The sequence below is a fragment of the Cyprinodon tularosa genome, unplaced genomic scaffold (assembly GCF_016077235.1).
Source record: "Cyprinodon tularosa strain WSP-4 unplaced genomic scaffold, ASM1607723v1 ctg583, whole genome shotgun sequence".
Taxonomy (NCBI): Eukaryota; Metazoa; Chordata; class Actinopteri; order Cyprinodontiformes; family Cyprinodontidae; genus Cyprinodon; species Cyprinodon tularosa.
This window is the reverse complement of record NW_024039322.1, coordinates 645136-660732: the sequence shown is the minus strand read 5'-3', so window position 1 is coordinate 660732 and position 15597 is coordinate 645136. Positions and strand designations below refer to the sequence as shown.

The following is a 15597-nucleotide window of genomic DNA, read 5'->3' as shown; positions in this document are numbered from 1 at the left end:
CCCAGCTGAAAACATGCAGCACATTTGGAAAGCTGAACGTATAGAAAAGGGTCAGAGGGCCGCCATGTTGGAAGAAATTAAACTGAATCGCAGAGATTCACTGAGTCCAGAGGATTCTCAGCAAGAAACCTGATAATCTTCATTAGAAATAAAAAAATGTGGATGTTTTTTCAGCTTAAAAAGGGATTAAAAAATGGATTAGGAACAGCAGCCATCAGTGCTTTAGTTTGGATCCATTACGACTCTGCATTAGATAAATAAACTCTTATTGTTGATTAGTTCAGATATTCTTAACTTATCAACTGAGGCATAAGAGTTCAGAGAGAAATCTGGTTCTTTTTATTCATTATAATATTTTTGGATCACTTTGTAATTTTCTTTCTCCTGATGATCATAAATATCAAAAGATCAAGTAAATCATCAAGTAAGACGTTCTATATGAAATGTAAACATTCAAAAAAACGGGTAAACTGATCTGGAATTAATTATTATTAATCATAGTTTGGATCATTACTCAAACTTTTAAATTATGACTATTTCCATTTTCAAAAATGTTATTTTTTATTCAATTCCTTCCAGGTTCTGCTGTAGGGTCTAATAAATGTTTATCTGTCAGGCTTTTACCACAGGAAGCCAGTGGGCGGGGCTTAACTGTTACAGACAAGCCGGTTGGTTCGCTGTTCAGTTTTCTAACATATCAGGGTCTATTTGACAAAAGTAAAACTTTTACTTGCACATTAAAATAGGAAGTACTAATAATTTAGTTCATAACTTATTTAAAATGTAAATGTACTAATTTCAATAAAGAAAAATGTAGATACGATTTAAAATAATCAAGCATAAACATTTTATAATTAGCATAACTATGAATTTGATCGCGGCACTTTTGGCCTTCCATATTTTTAAGGATAATTTAACTAGTCAACTCTCTCTAAATAGACATTTTGTTTTTGTTGCTTTTTTAAACTTCTGTGTTTTTCTTCCAACATGGCGCCTGGCGGTTTGGAGGAACATGGGAAACCATGAGAAGATGAGGAACAGCATCACATCAGAGCAAAGATGAGAAAAACAAACAAAAAAACAATAAACAAACAAACAAAGCTAAATAAAAATATTAAAAACTGTTTATATCATGAGTCTATAAACAGAAATCACAGGGTCCTTTCTCAGAATATGCTGCACAGACCGTGTTTTTCATATTTACATTCTGTCTGTTCAGTCTGTGTGAAGTGCGATCGCTCTGCTTGTTCTCCATGTAGTGGTTCTGACCTGGTAAAAAAAAACGCAAACGGAGGCGTTGGAGTTTTCTCTGGATTATGACGTTGCTTTGAAGCTTTTTTTTACCATTTCCTTTTTTTGAAAATACTGCAGAGTTTCAGACAAGCTTCTTTTCCTCCAGGTTCTGTTGACAAAACGGCGGTGAAATCCAGGTAACGCCGTCAGTGACGCTCCCAGCAGAAGCACGTTCTGAGCCTTAAAACGCAGAGCTGGAACCCTGGATCTCGTCTTGCTTTGTCTCTGGATGATGAGCGTTAAGAGTGTGATCCATTGAGGAGGATTAAAAAGTGAAGGTGCAGAAGGATGGTTGAACTGAGATGTAAACAAAAACGTGAGGCGTCAGATATTCAGATGTTTGATCCCAACCAGGCGGAAGGTGATGAGTCCGAGTTTGTCCCACTTTCCTGAGTTTGTAGCTGTAAGAAAACAAACTCCCATTTCCTCCAAGGGTCCTGAAGAAGCAACTCATCCAGTGAAGTGCTAAAGTGCCACAGAAAGGTCCGGTCTCTGCCTCAGTCCCAAACGTGGACGCTCCAGGTTGGCTCGTCTCTCCTGAGGACCAGAGACTGGGAGTCCAGCGGGTGGAGAAAGGCGGACCTCAGAAAATCCCTTTAGCGATCTTCAGTCCCTTCTGCTTCATGCGAGGCAGCGTTGAACTGGCCACGGTCTTGGCCCGCACCGGCCGGCCCAAGCCGCGCTTCTTTAGCACAAAGTCGTAGTTGGCAGTGGAGTTCATGGCGTAGAAGACGTTGGCGTTATCTGGAATCCGGAGCTCTACACATAGAGAGAAAACATGGATCAGTGCATTCTGACTTCACCACTACGGCTGAACGATTTTGCCAAAAATCAAAACTATTTTAAACCAATATTAGGATTTTATTTCAAAGAACTAACCACATGCTTGTTCATGTTTTACTTCAATGTTTCTGTTTTTTTCATTCCCTTGGAAGCTTGCCTGTCAGGAGTCCATTGTTGCAGGACTGAACTTTAACCTTTGTTTGGAAATGGGCCAACTTCTGCAAGCCTAGATCTGCGTGCTGATTGGAAGATTCTTTCCTTTTTAGTGTAAGCAAACCCCCTTTAAGCATATGAACATCAGTTAAGGTGCTGGAATGAGAAATTAGTCCCTTAGTTTTGTTAAATGTGAGCAAAATTGAGCAGCTCTGCAATGAAAATGTTTTTATTTTATTTTTTTTATGTGAATAAAATGTAAATGCAATGAATTGCCCAACCCTCTTCACCACAGTCTGCTGCTTTTACCGATTCTACCAGCTTTGCACATCTACAGCTCAATCAGATGGATAGAGAGCATCTCTTATCAAGTGTCCTTAGAACGGCCTAGTCAAAGTCAGGACCTAAATCCATCTAACGCAGGAACGGGCTTTGATTGAAGCCCCCATGTCACCATCAGTCTTAAGTCTTCCGAAGCCTCTTACTGATTTGCTTAAGCTCCATTTCTGTTCCAGATGAAAAACACCCCCTCGCCCCAGCATGAAGCTGCCACCACCATGTTTCACTATGGGAATAGCATACTAATGGTACAACGGGGTGTTATTAGAGAAGGACCTCTTCGTTCCCACTTTTGTCTCGTCGCAACTATGGCTTGTTATAAACTGGTGTCTTTCTTCCTGCTGCTCTTACATGAAGGCAATGTGCTGCACTGGAATTTACTTAGGAGGTTCATTTCGAAGCATTTCTGAAACCACTTATTTTCTTCCACTTTACATTTGGATATGTAATTTTGTTGATCAATAAAATCCATGAAACAAAATTAGAGTTCCGCACTAATTGTAACTTCTCAGGCTGCGTGTGTCAGGGGGGGATCACTTGGCTCACCTTTGTCCTCTGAGATCTTCTGCATCAGCTCGTAGTCCTCGGTTTTCTCCCGCTCCAGGTTGTGTTTGATTATGGCCTTCCTGATCACTGCTGGGGTTTTGTCTTGACTGGTCACCTGAAGGAAGAAGATAAATAAAAAAAAGTCAAATCCACAGAGACGTTTCCTGATTTGAAAACATCTGTTAATTGAAAAATATTGAAACAAAAGCAGAGAAACTGACCAGGATGCTCTTATACATGTTGCCGTTTTCCACATCCAGGCTGACCCTGATGATGCAGCAGTCGTCCACCTGTTGGTTGTATAGCGGCAGCGACAGCGTGGAGTAGTTGGACACCGCCGACACTGAGCGTTTGTGGGAGCGGGAGGCGGACAGCGGCGTGGAAGAGGAGACCGAGGAGGAGGACGTGCTGCTGGAGCCCGAGGCAGAGCCGGAGCTGGATCCCATCCCAGAGGTGTCCAGGGAAGACAGAGACGTGCACTCCCAGAACTGAGGAGGACACTGCACAGGCGTTACCAACCAAAATAAGTCGGTGATAAATCAATAGGATAAAGCAGAAAACATTACAGTCAATACCGTTGAGGTCGTATCCGCAGCTGGAGCTTCTCTCCCTAAAGCAGAGACGGTGAGCTTCACTGAAGGAGTCGATGTCTGGAAAGAAACGCAGATGTTTTAGAAGCTGGACATGATGACGAGGCGTTCAGGCTCCTAAGATCCCATCAGACTTCCTGCCGTTCACCTTCCTCTCGTGTCCCTCCGGTGAATCAGACAGAAAGCTGGTGTTCACGTCCTCCAGGTCCGACCCGCTGGAGCTGACAGACGTTACACTGAGGGCGTCGCCGCTGTCCCCGCCTCCTCCTTGGTACGGTCTGTAGTGGGAGTGGTCGAAGGACTTTGAGTGGGAGCCTGCGCCGCCGCTGCAGCCCGCCTCCGTCAACTGCCGGCTGGACACAGAAATAGAAGCGTTAGTCTTTGTGCAGAAAAAGACTGGAAACCGTGTATAAAAGCTGATAAATACTGACTCGCTCCATCGCTTCATGATTCCTCCGTTCTTCTTGGCTCTCAGCGTGTTGCTGGCCGACTCGGACAGAGGCTCGATCTCACAGGACAGATTGTAGCTGAAAATTACAACAGATTTTTTTTATTTAACATAAAGTGTGATGGAGATGGTCACAGATTCAGCTCAGGAAAATTTGTTAAACCTTGGAAACAGTTTTATTCTTTGAAGATATAATAAGGAGAAAGTTTGAAAAAATAGTTTATAACACAGTAGGGTTGTGTTTATGGACACGTTAAAAAAATTCAATGTGATCATTTATGACCTAAAACTTTTATTTCTGTGTTAAAGCTGTACAAAAATAAAATGGGAAACACTGAATTTTATTGGCCAATTTTAAAATGTAAAAAACCACAAAAAACTATAACGCTGTATATTTGAAAAATTGTTTCATAAAATGTTAAGCAAAGTACACTTACTTAAAAAATGTAATAAAACATAAAATAAGGATGTTCCAGTTTAAAAACAGTATATTTTTCTGCATTTTTTTTCTTAAATACACTTTCTCTCTGTTTCATTTTCAAAGTTTAATAATATTTAGGTTCATAGGGATAAAAAGACCAAAAATAAATCAAATAAACTGTAACACTTTTTTCAGACTAATCAAAAACAGAAAGAAAATGAAAAGTTATAATCTTGAGATTTGACAAACAATTAATTTATTAACATAAAATACTTTTAAAATATAACTTCCAAACTTATATAGATCCGTATCTTATACATATCATTTTGTGTTTTTTTTTCACTGTATTTACTCCTTTAATCTCAGACAAGTTTAAAGTACTGGTTTATAGAAATTTTATTATATTAATCATTTTAAACATAAAATTAATATTTTCTAAACATAATCTTCATAACATGCACAAGTATCCTATTACATAGCATTTTATATATAGATTTTAAAATGCTTTTTGTTTTTTCTCCTTTAATCTTAGAAATTTGTTTACAGTTAATTCAGAGTCAATATTATCATTTTATATATTTTCTACCACCCTGAAGCTTTTACAAACCACTCAAAATGTGAACTTTAATTTGCAGAAAAAGAAAATGGAAAAACTGCCTTTTTAATCCTCCAACATAATCATCTTTATATTTCTATATCAGGCCAAGGCAAAGATGAACAAAGATAATATAACAACATTTTCTCCAGTGATGCATGGGCTATTCATACACTGATGTTAAAGGCATAATTTTTAATAACTTAAAAAACTAAAACGGCAGAATAAAATAAAAAAGGATAATCTGCTTGTCGTGGTACCTTTCTGCCTCGCTGAGTTTCTCCACGGCTGCGAACCACTCTCTGAAGTGGATTTCCTGAGTGAAGCTGTAGTTGTTTGAGGCCAACTGGAGCAGTTTGATCTGAGCTATCACCTCAAACTCCTGCAAGAACACAAGGAGAATCCAGTGTTGGTGTTTCAGCATTTTAAATATTAGAAGCTTTAGACCTGGAAAAGTATACATACCTTTCTCCTCTTCTCAAAATTGATCAGACCTCCCTGAAAAGAAACAAAAAAGGAGCATAAAACTTCCAGTAATTAATAAGAACTGATGGCAACAGGGCCGTTATCAGCAGTGCTTAAATTCAAGACTTTTTCACTTTATTTTTTTAATTGCAAAAAGATTTAATTTCTGATTGAAATCAGATTTAGTGGCAAAATTAATCATGATGTTTTTCCACATTAAAATGATCGAAAACATATTTTAGACAGTGTAGGAAATGTGTTAGAGGATGGAGAAATAGAAAAATGGCCAACCTCGGTGTAATCCTTCATGGCAGTGTCCATCATCACAAGATCAGTCAGGAATGTCCCCAAATAAGGAATGGTCCCCTGCATGACCCCCTGATCAAAGAAAAATCATTAGTGCAGGTAAAAACCAGGATGCTCTTTTCAGGGCTTTACTAAAGACACAATCCCGAATAAGCAGCAGATATAATCCGACACATGACCTGACAGCTAGGGCCTACTAACCTGACAACAGCCAGATGCATGTCTCAGAATGACAGCGCGCACTGATACGAACAGAGAGAAAATAGGACCAAGTGATAACGACGTGTGACTTTTTCCACTACAATGTTTTTGGGATGCAAAAATATCGCTCTTTTGAACACATAATGTTTTGGGAAGAGAAACGTTTTATTTCGCTGGGTCTAGCAAACCTGCCGGATTACTTTCGGCTTGACCAAAGCTGGACGATAACTCTGCTCACAGGATGCTGCCAGGGGTAAGTCAGTGTGATTGCATGACACTGGTGATGGGGATGCCATACAGATTCATGTCAAAAATCCCGAACTATCCCTTTAATGTTGTTCTAGAAATGAATCGGGTCTCACCAGGTCTCTCTGCTGCTGGTGTCTCCTCTGCGCTCGTTTGGGGTTGATTTCTAAAGTTGCAAACTTCGAGGTGCCCTCCTGCAGAAACAACAGAACATGTGCAGAATGTCTTAATGCTTTGTTGGAGATCTGTGTGTTTGAAAAAGGAAAAAATAAAATATCCAAACGGACATTATGACTCCTAGACTGGATGAGAATGAGCCCTTGTTCTACAGCTCCCCTGACCTGTGGAGTCCCTCCAGGCTCTATTCTCAGTAATCTGTTTAGTAACATTTAAAAGAAAAAAAAATTCCCTTCCAATGTTTCGCTGATGACATTCAGATTTATTTTCCTCTTTCCTACTCCAACTGTTCTTGACCGGTCTGACAACGAAATAAGGTTGAAACTGATCTAAAAAGAGTTAAATCAGACAGTTAGATAAAATGTCAGAATGAAATTGGATTGTCATAGTTAGGTAATAGATCAATGTTTATCTTTTCATTAATGGACCACGAAGACATTTCAGACTTAAATCTCTGCTTAAGAATTCTCTTTGTTCGTTTCAGTTTGATTCTGGAAGCTGCTGGTAGTTTTATGATGTATTTAAATATTTTGTTTTGCATTTTAGATTTTTGTGTTTCTTGGCTCTTACGTACCAATATCAACACAATGGTTTGTTTGGGTTTTCCACCTTTAGTGCAGAGGAAAAGTTTAATTTATATGAGAAACCTAACTGAACTCTTTCCGATATCTTTGGTATCAACTTCTGTACAAATATATAAACAAGTATATACTATATTATAATCACCCCCGAAAATTCTGCTTTATTAAATTTATTTAAGAGTTATAAACATTATACCTTTTTTACAGCATCACCTCAAAGTGAAAATGTATTAAAACCAGATAAAAAGTAGAATTTTATCAACAGATTTTAATGTTTTTTAAAAACAGTCATTGTCAGAAATTTTTTTTAAAAACTTAAAAATCTGTATTTCAAAGAGGGAAGATTTTTCTTACGGAAAATGTTTTACCCCTCTTCATTCAAAAATATTTAAACAAATCAGGTTCAAAGAATTGACGTTGGTGAAAGGTTATTTTAATGATACAACAGTGATTCTGGGAGAGAAAGTGGGAAGAAATCCACTTCTCTGCATTCCTAGCATATTTCTCAGAGAGCCTCTGTGTCTCCCTCTACGTCCGAACGGCGCCTGGTCTGAGAAGATAGACGGAAAGAGAGGCGACGCCCTGAGGTCGGCCCATCAGAGGTGCTATCTACAGTCGCACCGGGTTTCCTCCCTCTGACGTCAGCAGGGATTCCCTCTCAGGGGGCCCTGCTTAAAACTCTCAGGTTACAAATATGTGAACTTGAGCTCATGTCAGTTTTCCCAGAAGAGCAGATTGTTGTAGAGAGGAAAGTAGTTCCAGATGTTTGGACTGAAGATGCATGTAAGAGCACCATAAACCTGACAGCTGATTATTCGGATCTTCATTCCGTTCAGTGTTAAAGAATAAACCTCTGCTTCAGGAAAACATCTGGGGCAGATATGAAGACATATTATTCAGAGAAATTATAAAAAGAAAAAGGCTTTCTACTTCTTTAAACAACTCTACAAACAATGCAGTTCAGCAGTCCTAATTGCAGTTACCTCAGCTGTTCCACTAGGGGGAGCAAAGTTAAACCCTCACATGGTGCCACCGGTTACGGTTGCTCGGTGGGACAACCTGCTGAGGTCTAACCATCTATTTTAGCCAGCATACACCTGAACATGAGCTCTATTTCACGGTCATCAGGGAATCAGTGAAGTGAATGATTGATGAGTTTTTTTATCCGAATGGAAGGAATAGTATTTTTTTGGTTGTTTGCATGTTTAGGTAATCAGAGGAAATATTCACAGCTCTTAAAGCTGATTTATACTTCAAAACTAGGTCGTCTGCGTAGGTGTCGCAGTGAACTAAAAGACGTCCCCGCCCCCTCCGCAGACACTCTGCTGCACATCTCCCCAAATTGTAGCTGACCGCAGACCGTGCCGCAGACAGGAGGCTGGCTGGTTTTGTTTTTATGACCGAAATTGCAGAAAACAACCCACGAAGTTGGACCAGCTAGAGGTCCAACTTAGGTGCGCTGGGACCCTTTTTCCACCTGGATCACCGCTTTTTTTCACCGCCATGTGCCTCCGTTGTCAGACAAACTTGCCCCCACTTCCTCTCTGCCTTGGCCGTATCTAGACCCACAGCGGTACCGTGCTCAAAATTGGGAATAAAGCTCACTGTGACACACTGCTGCGGTAGTATAACCAGCCTTTAAGGTACATATGCACATTAATGTTTTAGGTAAAGGAATAAATGGAAATAGTTACTTAAAAAACGCCCCCCTGTTGGTGGGGGATGTTATTTCTAGCTCTTTTCTTTGGACAAGGACGGGTCAGAGTCCTGCATTTGAACTTTGCGTTGTGAAAAAAGTGGAATGACAGGAGGAAAACTCAGATCCGACCCAGAGCCCGGCTTAGATCCGCAGGAACACTGACTGAGTCCAGACTGCAGGATGTTTCCCTGCAGCTGCGAAGGGAAAAGTTCACATCCTGCCATCATTTCTCAGTTATGCAACACACGGCGACTGATTAATGAATTTATTTTCCAAGTAAAGGAGAAAAAAAAAGTAGCTCCCACTTGAATAAAAACACGTTTAGCAGCAGTTTCTTTGTTCTGCGACAGACTACTTTAATATCAAGCTGAAACCCTTCTATAAATGAATAAGAAATCAACATTTAAAAAAAGGAGTAATAGTAATTGCCATAGAAAATTCTGAGCTACCAAAATAATTTGACTCTAATTTCCTTCCTCTCAAGCATATGTTTCCAAGTCTGTTTGGAAAAGACTCACCTTCACCAGCAGCTCTCGACTCAAGGAATAGTTATTATCATCTGAGAAGATTTCTGACAGCTCGCGGAAGGTTCTGACACTTTCCCTGTGAGCAGAGGCAGAATTCAGAGTCCGAAACGCCCCAGAAGAAATCTCTATAGAAGAGCTGGGTTAAAGCCAGGAGTCCAAACCTACCGAGAAACTTCGTCCCATGTCCTCTTCAGGCGGTGGATTGCGTTGCACTGCAGGGCAGAGAGGATCGCTCGCAGCGAGGAGAAGTTCTTCAGGATCCGACATTCCTGATGGGAAAAATGATCCGGAGAGACGAATAAAAATGTGGAGGCCTTAATTGATCCCACCTCTAAGTGTCAAACAATCAACACGTCATCTCACCCGCGCCACATCGATCCACCTCTCGATGAGCCGGGCTCTCTGGTTGGGCTTCAGCGTGGGGTTGCTCAGGCAGGTGGTGATCACACAGTTGGTCACTGAGTTGAACTGCGCCACAGTGGCTCTGATGGTGGGAGCCAGATGCTCCTTGCCTTTCTTGTCCCGCTGAGACCAGATGCCCCCCAGGCAGTGGTACGGCACCACCTTCTTAAACAGGTCCTGGAAGGACATGAAGACACAGAACGGCAACCGTTTAGAGAGCAGCTTCCTTGGGCGGGTTTTTAAACAATAACCAAGACCTTGACATTGATTCCACTTTTCTCTCACTGTACAGAAAAATTAAATATAAATAATATAATAACCTAAAAATGGATTATATTAGTGTATTTAATCGTTTTTTTGGCCGATACATCTGAATTAGATCCTTAACTGCACTGCAGACTTCACTTAATCCTGCGGTCGGTACGCCATGGCTGCAAAAGGTCCTTTAACAATGGATAATAAATGCAGGTTTTAGCAGTTTGAGCGAATAAGATCCTTTGTCACTGGACACGTAAACATTAACACAAAATCAATACTTGTTTTTGGACTGACAACTGAAAAAATAAAATACTAATATAAAAAATGGGGCATATATTAGAAAAAGAATAAAATAAGAATGATAAATAGGGTAATATGAGAGCGTACTTTGCATCTATGTTTGATGAAGAGAAGACGTAGGGATCTATAGAGGGACTTTTGCTTTAAATTAAGGGTAAAGCAGGAGAAAGTGCTTGAAATAAAAATTAAACAAATTAATATTAATCAAACTCCCAATATTGAGTTTGATTAGTTTGCTTTAAATCCACCAAACAGAAATTTAAATTCAAATCCAAAACTTCATATCCTTTTTTCTAACTTTGGGTTAAAGTCGATGCTTTTACCATATTTTTCTTCTACAAATGTATTTATGATCTCAAAGGTTTTTATTGTTCTAGAAAAAAAAATGGGGGAAAAACAAATAGGAGCATTTTTATAATAAAAAAACATTATTTCAAAAACCAGTAAATGGAAATCTAATTGGTTAATTTTTTAGTAAACAGGCCTCTGGATCAGTTAATTTGGATTACGTAGATTAACTGTTCCAACCAGGAAAATGATTGAAGTGCTTTGGAACATTTCATGTTTCCTGGTGCTCGCCATCAGAGACTGAATGTGACTAAATCTGCCGACAAGGGAAGGAAAACCTCCTCACTGCGTCCATGAGTGTGAACTGCTCCGCCACCATGATGGGGTCAAACGACAGGAAGCTGAAAGCAGGAAGCTCGTCCTCAAAGCCGCTTTCTTCCTGCGTAGCGAAAGGGCAGCCGATGTTTTCCCCTAAAGAAAAACATTTTTTTTTTTTTTAAACAAAAGCTGCATCCATCCGAGTTCAACCTAAACACACTTCCTGCTCACCTAAAGCTCATCTACATCTAAGCAGCTACATATGATGCAAAACTCATTTATGAAGCTTAATTCCTGCTTCTAAAGCCGACCGGCTCCCTCTCCTCTGTTCCTGCCTTCATACCATCGGGATCAGGCTCACACTGCTGTCGGCGGTGGAAGTGGGCCAGCAGGTTGCGGGCGCGGCGCTCCAGGTCCGAGCCGGGGAAGTGGAGGTGGAGGTAAGCCAGGAGCTGGTGCAGACATTCGTAGTTCGGAGGGCTCCAGAAGTCCTCTGAGTATTGGTCCAACCACGCGCCCAGGATGGAAGAGACGGTGCTGAAAACACCAGCAGGATAATAATAAACAATCTGTTCACTGTAAAACAACACAGAGAACGTGTTCAATCTGCCTCCAATTAAACTAATCATGGCTGCTATAAACACGTTCTTGGGTTTAACCACTGAATTCCAGCGCAGCCGAGGCTGGAACTCCACAAACAAAAAAACTGGGAAAGGAGAAGTGGTAAAATTGTGGTTTGGTGTTTTACAGTCAGCTGTTTGCAGAATCATATCTAGAAAATGCAAAGAGTGCAGAGAATGTATCTAGAACAGAGACCTGGACCATAGTGATGACCTGTTTTATTAACATGGCTCTTCAGGAAGGAGAGAAAAGGTGATTTATTACACCATTTATCAGTTCATGAACCGTTCTGTGTTGAACCCCTTTCAAGGGAAAAGGGAGCTCTACTGAGAGCTCGTTTCAGAGGAGTTGAAGCCGTCTACTCACTTCCTCAACTCTGTGCGGTCGTCCTGGGAGACTCGATGTGCGGAGACAGCAGGGATGTTCTGGAGCTTGGCGTACCTGAAACACATAAGATCAACTTGATTAACAGACGGTGAAAGAACGAAGCTCCCAGGTAGACGAATATTTTCACACACTGGTTGTTGTCAGAATGAGAAGCATGTCTAAGGACAATTTAGAGCAATACACCTATAGACTTGTTTTAGACTGTTGTACATTCAGGAGGTTCTGTTTGCCAGCTAGGCTTCTATGCAGCCCTAAAGGGCTCTAATGATCTACTGCCATAAGAGGAAAGAATCAACAGAGAGCCATAAAAAGAAAATACATTTTTTGTCTTTAGCCTAAGAGGAAAATTTGGCAGAAGGAGGGAGACTATGCAGCGCTTTTGACCTTTATGTCAGCCAGAGTAGGGCTGAAAGCATTAATTCCTTTAATGAAAACTAATTTAGCAATTGATTAATTAGCTATCTTGACTATGCAGACTGCAACACATGCCTCTAGCTGAAAGAGCAATCCACTAAGAGCAGCAATTATGCCCAAATAAAAAAAAATATATATATATATAAAAACGTATCATTCAAGATGCTCTATCCAGAACTGCTCAAGAGGACCAGTTTAGCTTTACTTGCTGTGAATTATGTCCAATTCTGTCCAATTGGACGCCTTTTGCTGTCCAATTATTAAAAGAATATTTTAAGAAATATACAACAGATTCATTAGTTGGCTAAATAATCTCTAGTTTCATCCCTTAAGGTCTGGTAATACTCCCCACAGCAGTGTGTCACAGTGAGCTTGTTGCAGATATTTTAGATTTTTGCCCCATATTGAAGCGTGGTCTGCGCTATGTTATTCCATGCCACAACGCATCACGAACTAGCTGTCGGTCTAGATATGGCCGAGACAGTGATAAAGCGGGGGCAAGTTTGTGTGACAACAGAGGGACATGAGGGCCAAAAAGAGCGGGGATCCAAGAGGAAAAAGGGACCCTGCGTTCTTGCGCTCCTCGCTCTTTTAGCTGGTCCATCTTCACGAGTCATTTTCCACGATGGCGGTCATTCAAACAAAACAAGCCAGTAAAGTACCAAACAGGAAAAAGGCATCGTGTAGAACGGATGTAGAGGTGACCAATCAGAGGCCTCCTGTCTGAGGTCACCTACAATGTTGGAGAGGTGCAACAGAGTGTCTGCGGAAGGAGCGGGGGCACATCTGCATTCACTGCGACACACAGATGACCTGGTTTCTGAGAATAAATCAGCCTTTAGTCTTGGTTACATTAGTGACACCACTCAAAGTCGGACTAAATCTGAATGTTGATACTTCATGTAGGTTCAGGTTCAAACTATTTTTTTTATTTTGAATTTCCCATGAAGCGGCGTTGATGTCATGCATTGTTAAAACTGCATTATGGGTGCAGTTTTATGTTTGTTCATTATGAAGCAGCACCATCTATTTGAATCACGACGCATATTCTTCCTAATCTCTATGGAAACCGATTAATTTCTTCTTCTTACCTGTTGAGCAGGAGATCCAGCACCTGCTTGGTGGTGGCGAAGGAGCGGTAGGTGCAGAGGAAGATGGTGACGTAGGTGGAGTCTTTGCCCTTGAAGGCTGACACCATGTACTCCACCAGCCTCTCCAGCGTCCCGGCCTTGATGGTTCGCACTTTGCACGTCTCATAGAGGCTCAGGGCGGAGTCCGTATCCACACCCAGCCACCGCTGCCCCTTGCTGGCTGACTGGTGGAGCTGCATCTTCCTCAGCGTGATGGTGAAGATGGCATCCTCCTCCGCCTCCTCGCCGATCTCCTGGGTCGAGCTCTGGAAAGAGAGAGAGAAAAAAAAAAAGGAAGGCAAGATGTTTTAGTTTAGAGCAGCAGATTCTTGTTCCAAGCTGACATTTTTGACAAGTCAGCCTTGAAAGAGCTGATTCTGGTGCAGGACGCTGAGAGGTGAGGCCTTTAATTACGGCCATCTGTGCGACCCTTTGTTGGCTCGTCGCTGTCTGAGTCATGCTTTGTGAATCATGTGTGCGGCCGTGCACAAACAACAATAGCAGGTTACTAAACAGAGCTCGCTGGATAACAGTGTCAACAAAACAAGCTGCAGCCTGTGCAGAAACTGCATGAATGTGGTCTCTGTAGCCTGCAGCCCTTCGCCAACGCAACATCGGTTATGTTGTTGATGTCTAAAAAAAGATGAAAGAAAACATGAAGCTTTTCATGCGACGCATCAATTATGTGATGGACTTGTCCTGAAAGAGTGTGATTCTGAATTCTCTGGATCAGTGGAACAAACTCAACCAGATGTGGCTTCATGGCACAAGTATAGCATCTGTTCTGTTGACTTATTCAAGAGCCCCAAATACAGCGAGCGTCAACAAAGCAGGCTGGGTAATCATTGCATTTGATTATAAACTGTTTCCAGTTGTGGAAATGGGGTCAAAGGTTAAACAGGACTGAGCTGCCTGTAAAGTGGAGACGCTACATGAATAGAAAGAAACAGAAAGCTAGGCTCCACTTTAAAGAGCAAAAACATCAAACAAAAATAGAACCTAGAGAGAAAAAAGCTGATCGCTTTTCTGAGTTTAATCCTATTCAGCTGATGTCTCTTATGGAGCAACACAAACCTTTAAACAAGGAAAAAAAGAAAAGAAAATGGCAGGATTTTTGCTCCTAGTTATCACAGAGGAATGCATTTCCAATCAGCTGTTTGTTTCCCTGCAGTAAAGAAAAAACCGTCCCAGTGATCTGAGGCACATCCAGAACCACCGGCAGCACCGGGGAAGGAAAGCGGGAACATGGCGTCCATCAGTCACAGAAACCGCAACTTTACCGCCTCCGTTGTCCAGGATCTGTTTGCCAACATCTCAACCTGCTGCTTCCTCTGCTTCCATGGAAACTAGCTCTTATTTGGCGAAGCCGTTTCATCAGGCAGATTATGAAACACTTATGATCTTTCCTGGCCATTAATCGACTTATTTGTTTTGATTGTCGCACTTTATTTAAAAAAAAAAAAGCACCCACAATCAAAGGTAGCAAAGAAAACTCAATGTTCTGTCGGTTCAATCTTTTTTCCCCTCCTCTGCTGTCTAAATGTTTAGAGTTTGTGTGTTGATCTGACCCCGCAGGGTTGCTATTGGAAATAAGAACTTGCTTCTGATTAATTAAAATCTGGTAAAATAAAAACCAGCTCAACCCTGCTTGGAGCATCAAAAACTTAAAGCCAGAACCCGTTAGCCACCAGTGCAGAGCTTATTAGATACCAAGCTTATCTGTTCTGCAGAAAGAACAACATAGTCGAATGTGATGCCAAAAGTGGAGGATCCTGAGAATTGTGTCCTACTTCTTCACACATGTAGGATCACTTTGGTCATGATCCATGGATTGACGGAGCTCTATGGTGCAAAGAACAAGTGATAAATTGGACGTGTGTTCAGGAAAATCCTGAGGTCTAACCCCCACTGAGGTCCTGTTTTTTGGTCCGAGACAAGCCAACAAAGTGAGCTCAACCACAGAAACAGGTCACCATCACAGACAGTAAATAAAAACAGATGAATGTGTGGATGAAGGAAAGAAGCAGCTCTTCAGCAGAACTAAAAGGGATGTGAGACCTCTGGTCTGCAGAACAAGCAGAGGGGGAGGATGTGAAAGATAAACGAGGA

General features: G+C 41.2%; 1 protein-coding gene across 6 annotated transcripts in view; it reads right to left on the bottom strand.

The window, feature by feature from the left end:
* Positions 1–1444: 1444 nt before the first annotated feature.
* Positions 1445–15597, bottom strand: part of LOC119797460 (ral guanine nucleotide dissociation stimulator-like) — a 52516-nt gene continuing 38363 nt past the window's right edge. For 4 of the 6 annotated variants that reach the window (XM_038306535.1, XM_038306534.1, XM_038306533.1 and 1 more), the window contains exons 2-18: positions 13450–13754; positions 11924–11998; positions 11280–11473; positions 10965–11089; positions 9734–9949; positions 9536–9639; positions 9362–9446; positions 6503–6580; positions 5925–6011; positions 5634–5666; positions 5429–5550; positions 4136–4231; positions 3853–4057; positions 3690–3764; positions 3336–3614; positions 3115–3229; positions 1445–2052 (exon numbers count right to left, since the gene is read on the bottom strand). In XM_038306535.1, coding sequence (XP_038162463.1) covers positions 1877–2052; positions 3115–3229; positions 3336–3614; positions 3690–3764; positions 3853–4057; positions 4136–4231; positions 5429–5550; positions 5634–5666; positions 5925–6011; positions 6503–6580; positions 9362–9446; positions 9536–9639; positions 9734–9949; positions 10965–11089; positions 11280–11473; positions 11924–11998; positions 13450–13754 — 2370 coding nt within the window. In that variant the 3' untranslated portion in view covers positions 1445–1876. The remainder of the gene's footprint in view (positions 2053–3114; positions 3230–3335; positions 3615–3689; positions 3765–3852; positions 4058–4135; positions 4232–5428; positions 5551–5633; positions 5667–5924; positions 6012–6502; positions 6581–9361; positions 9447–9535; positions 9640–9733; positions 9950–10964; positions 11090–11279; positions 11474–11923; positions 11999–13449; positions 13755–15597) is intronic. The other 2 variants (XM_038306532.1, XM_038306531.1) reach the window with 2 other exon arrangements.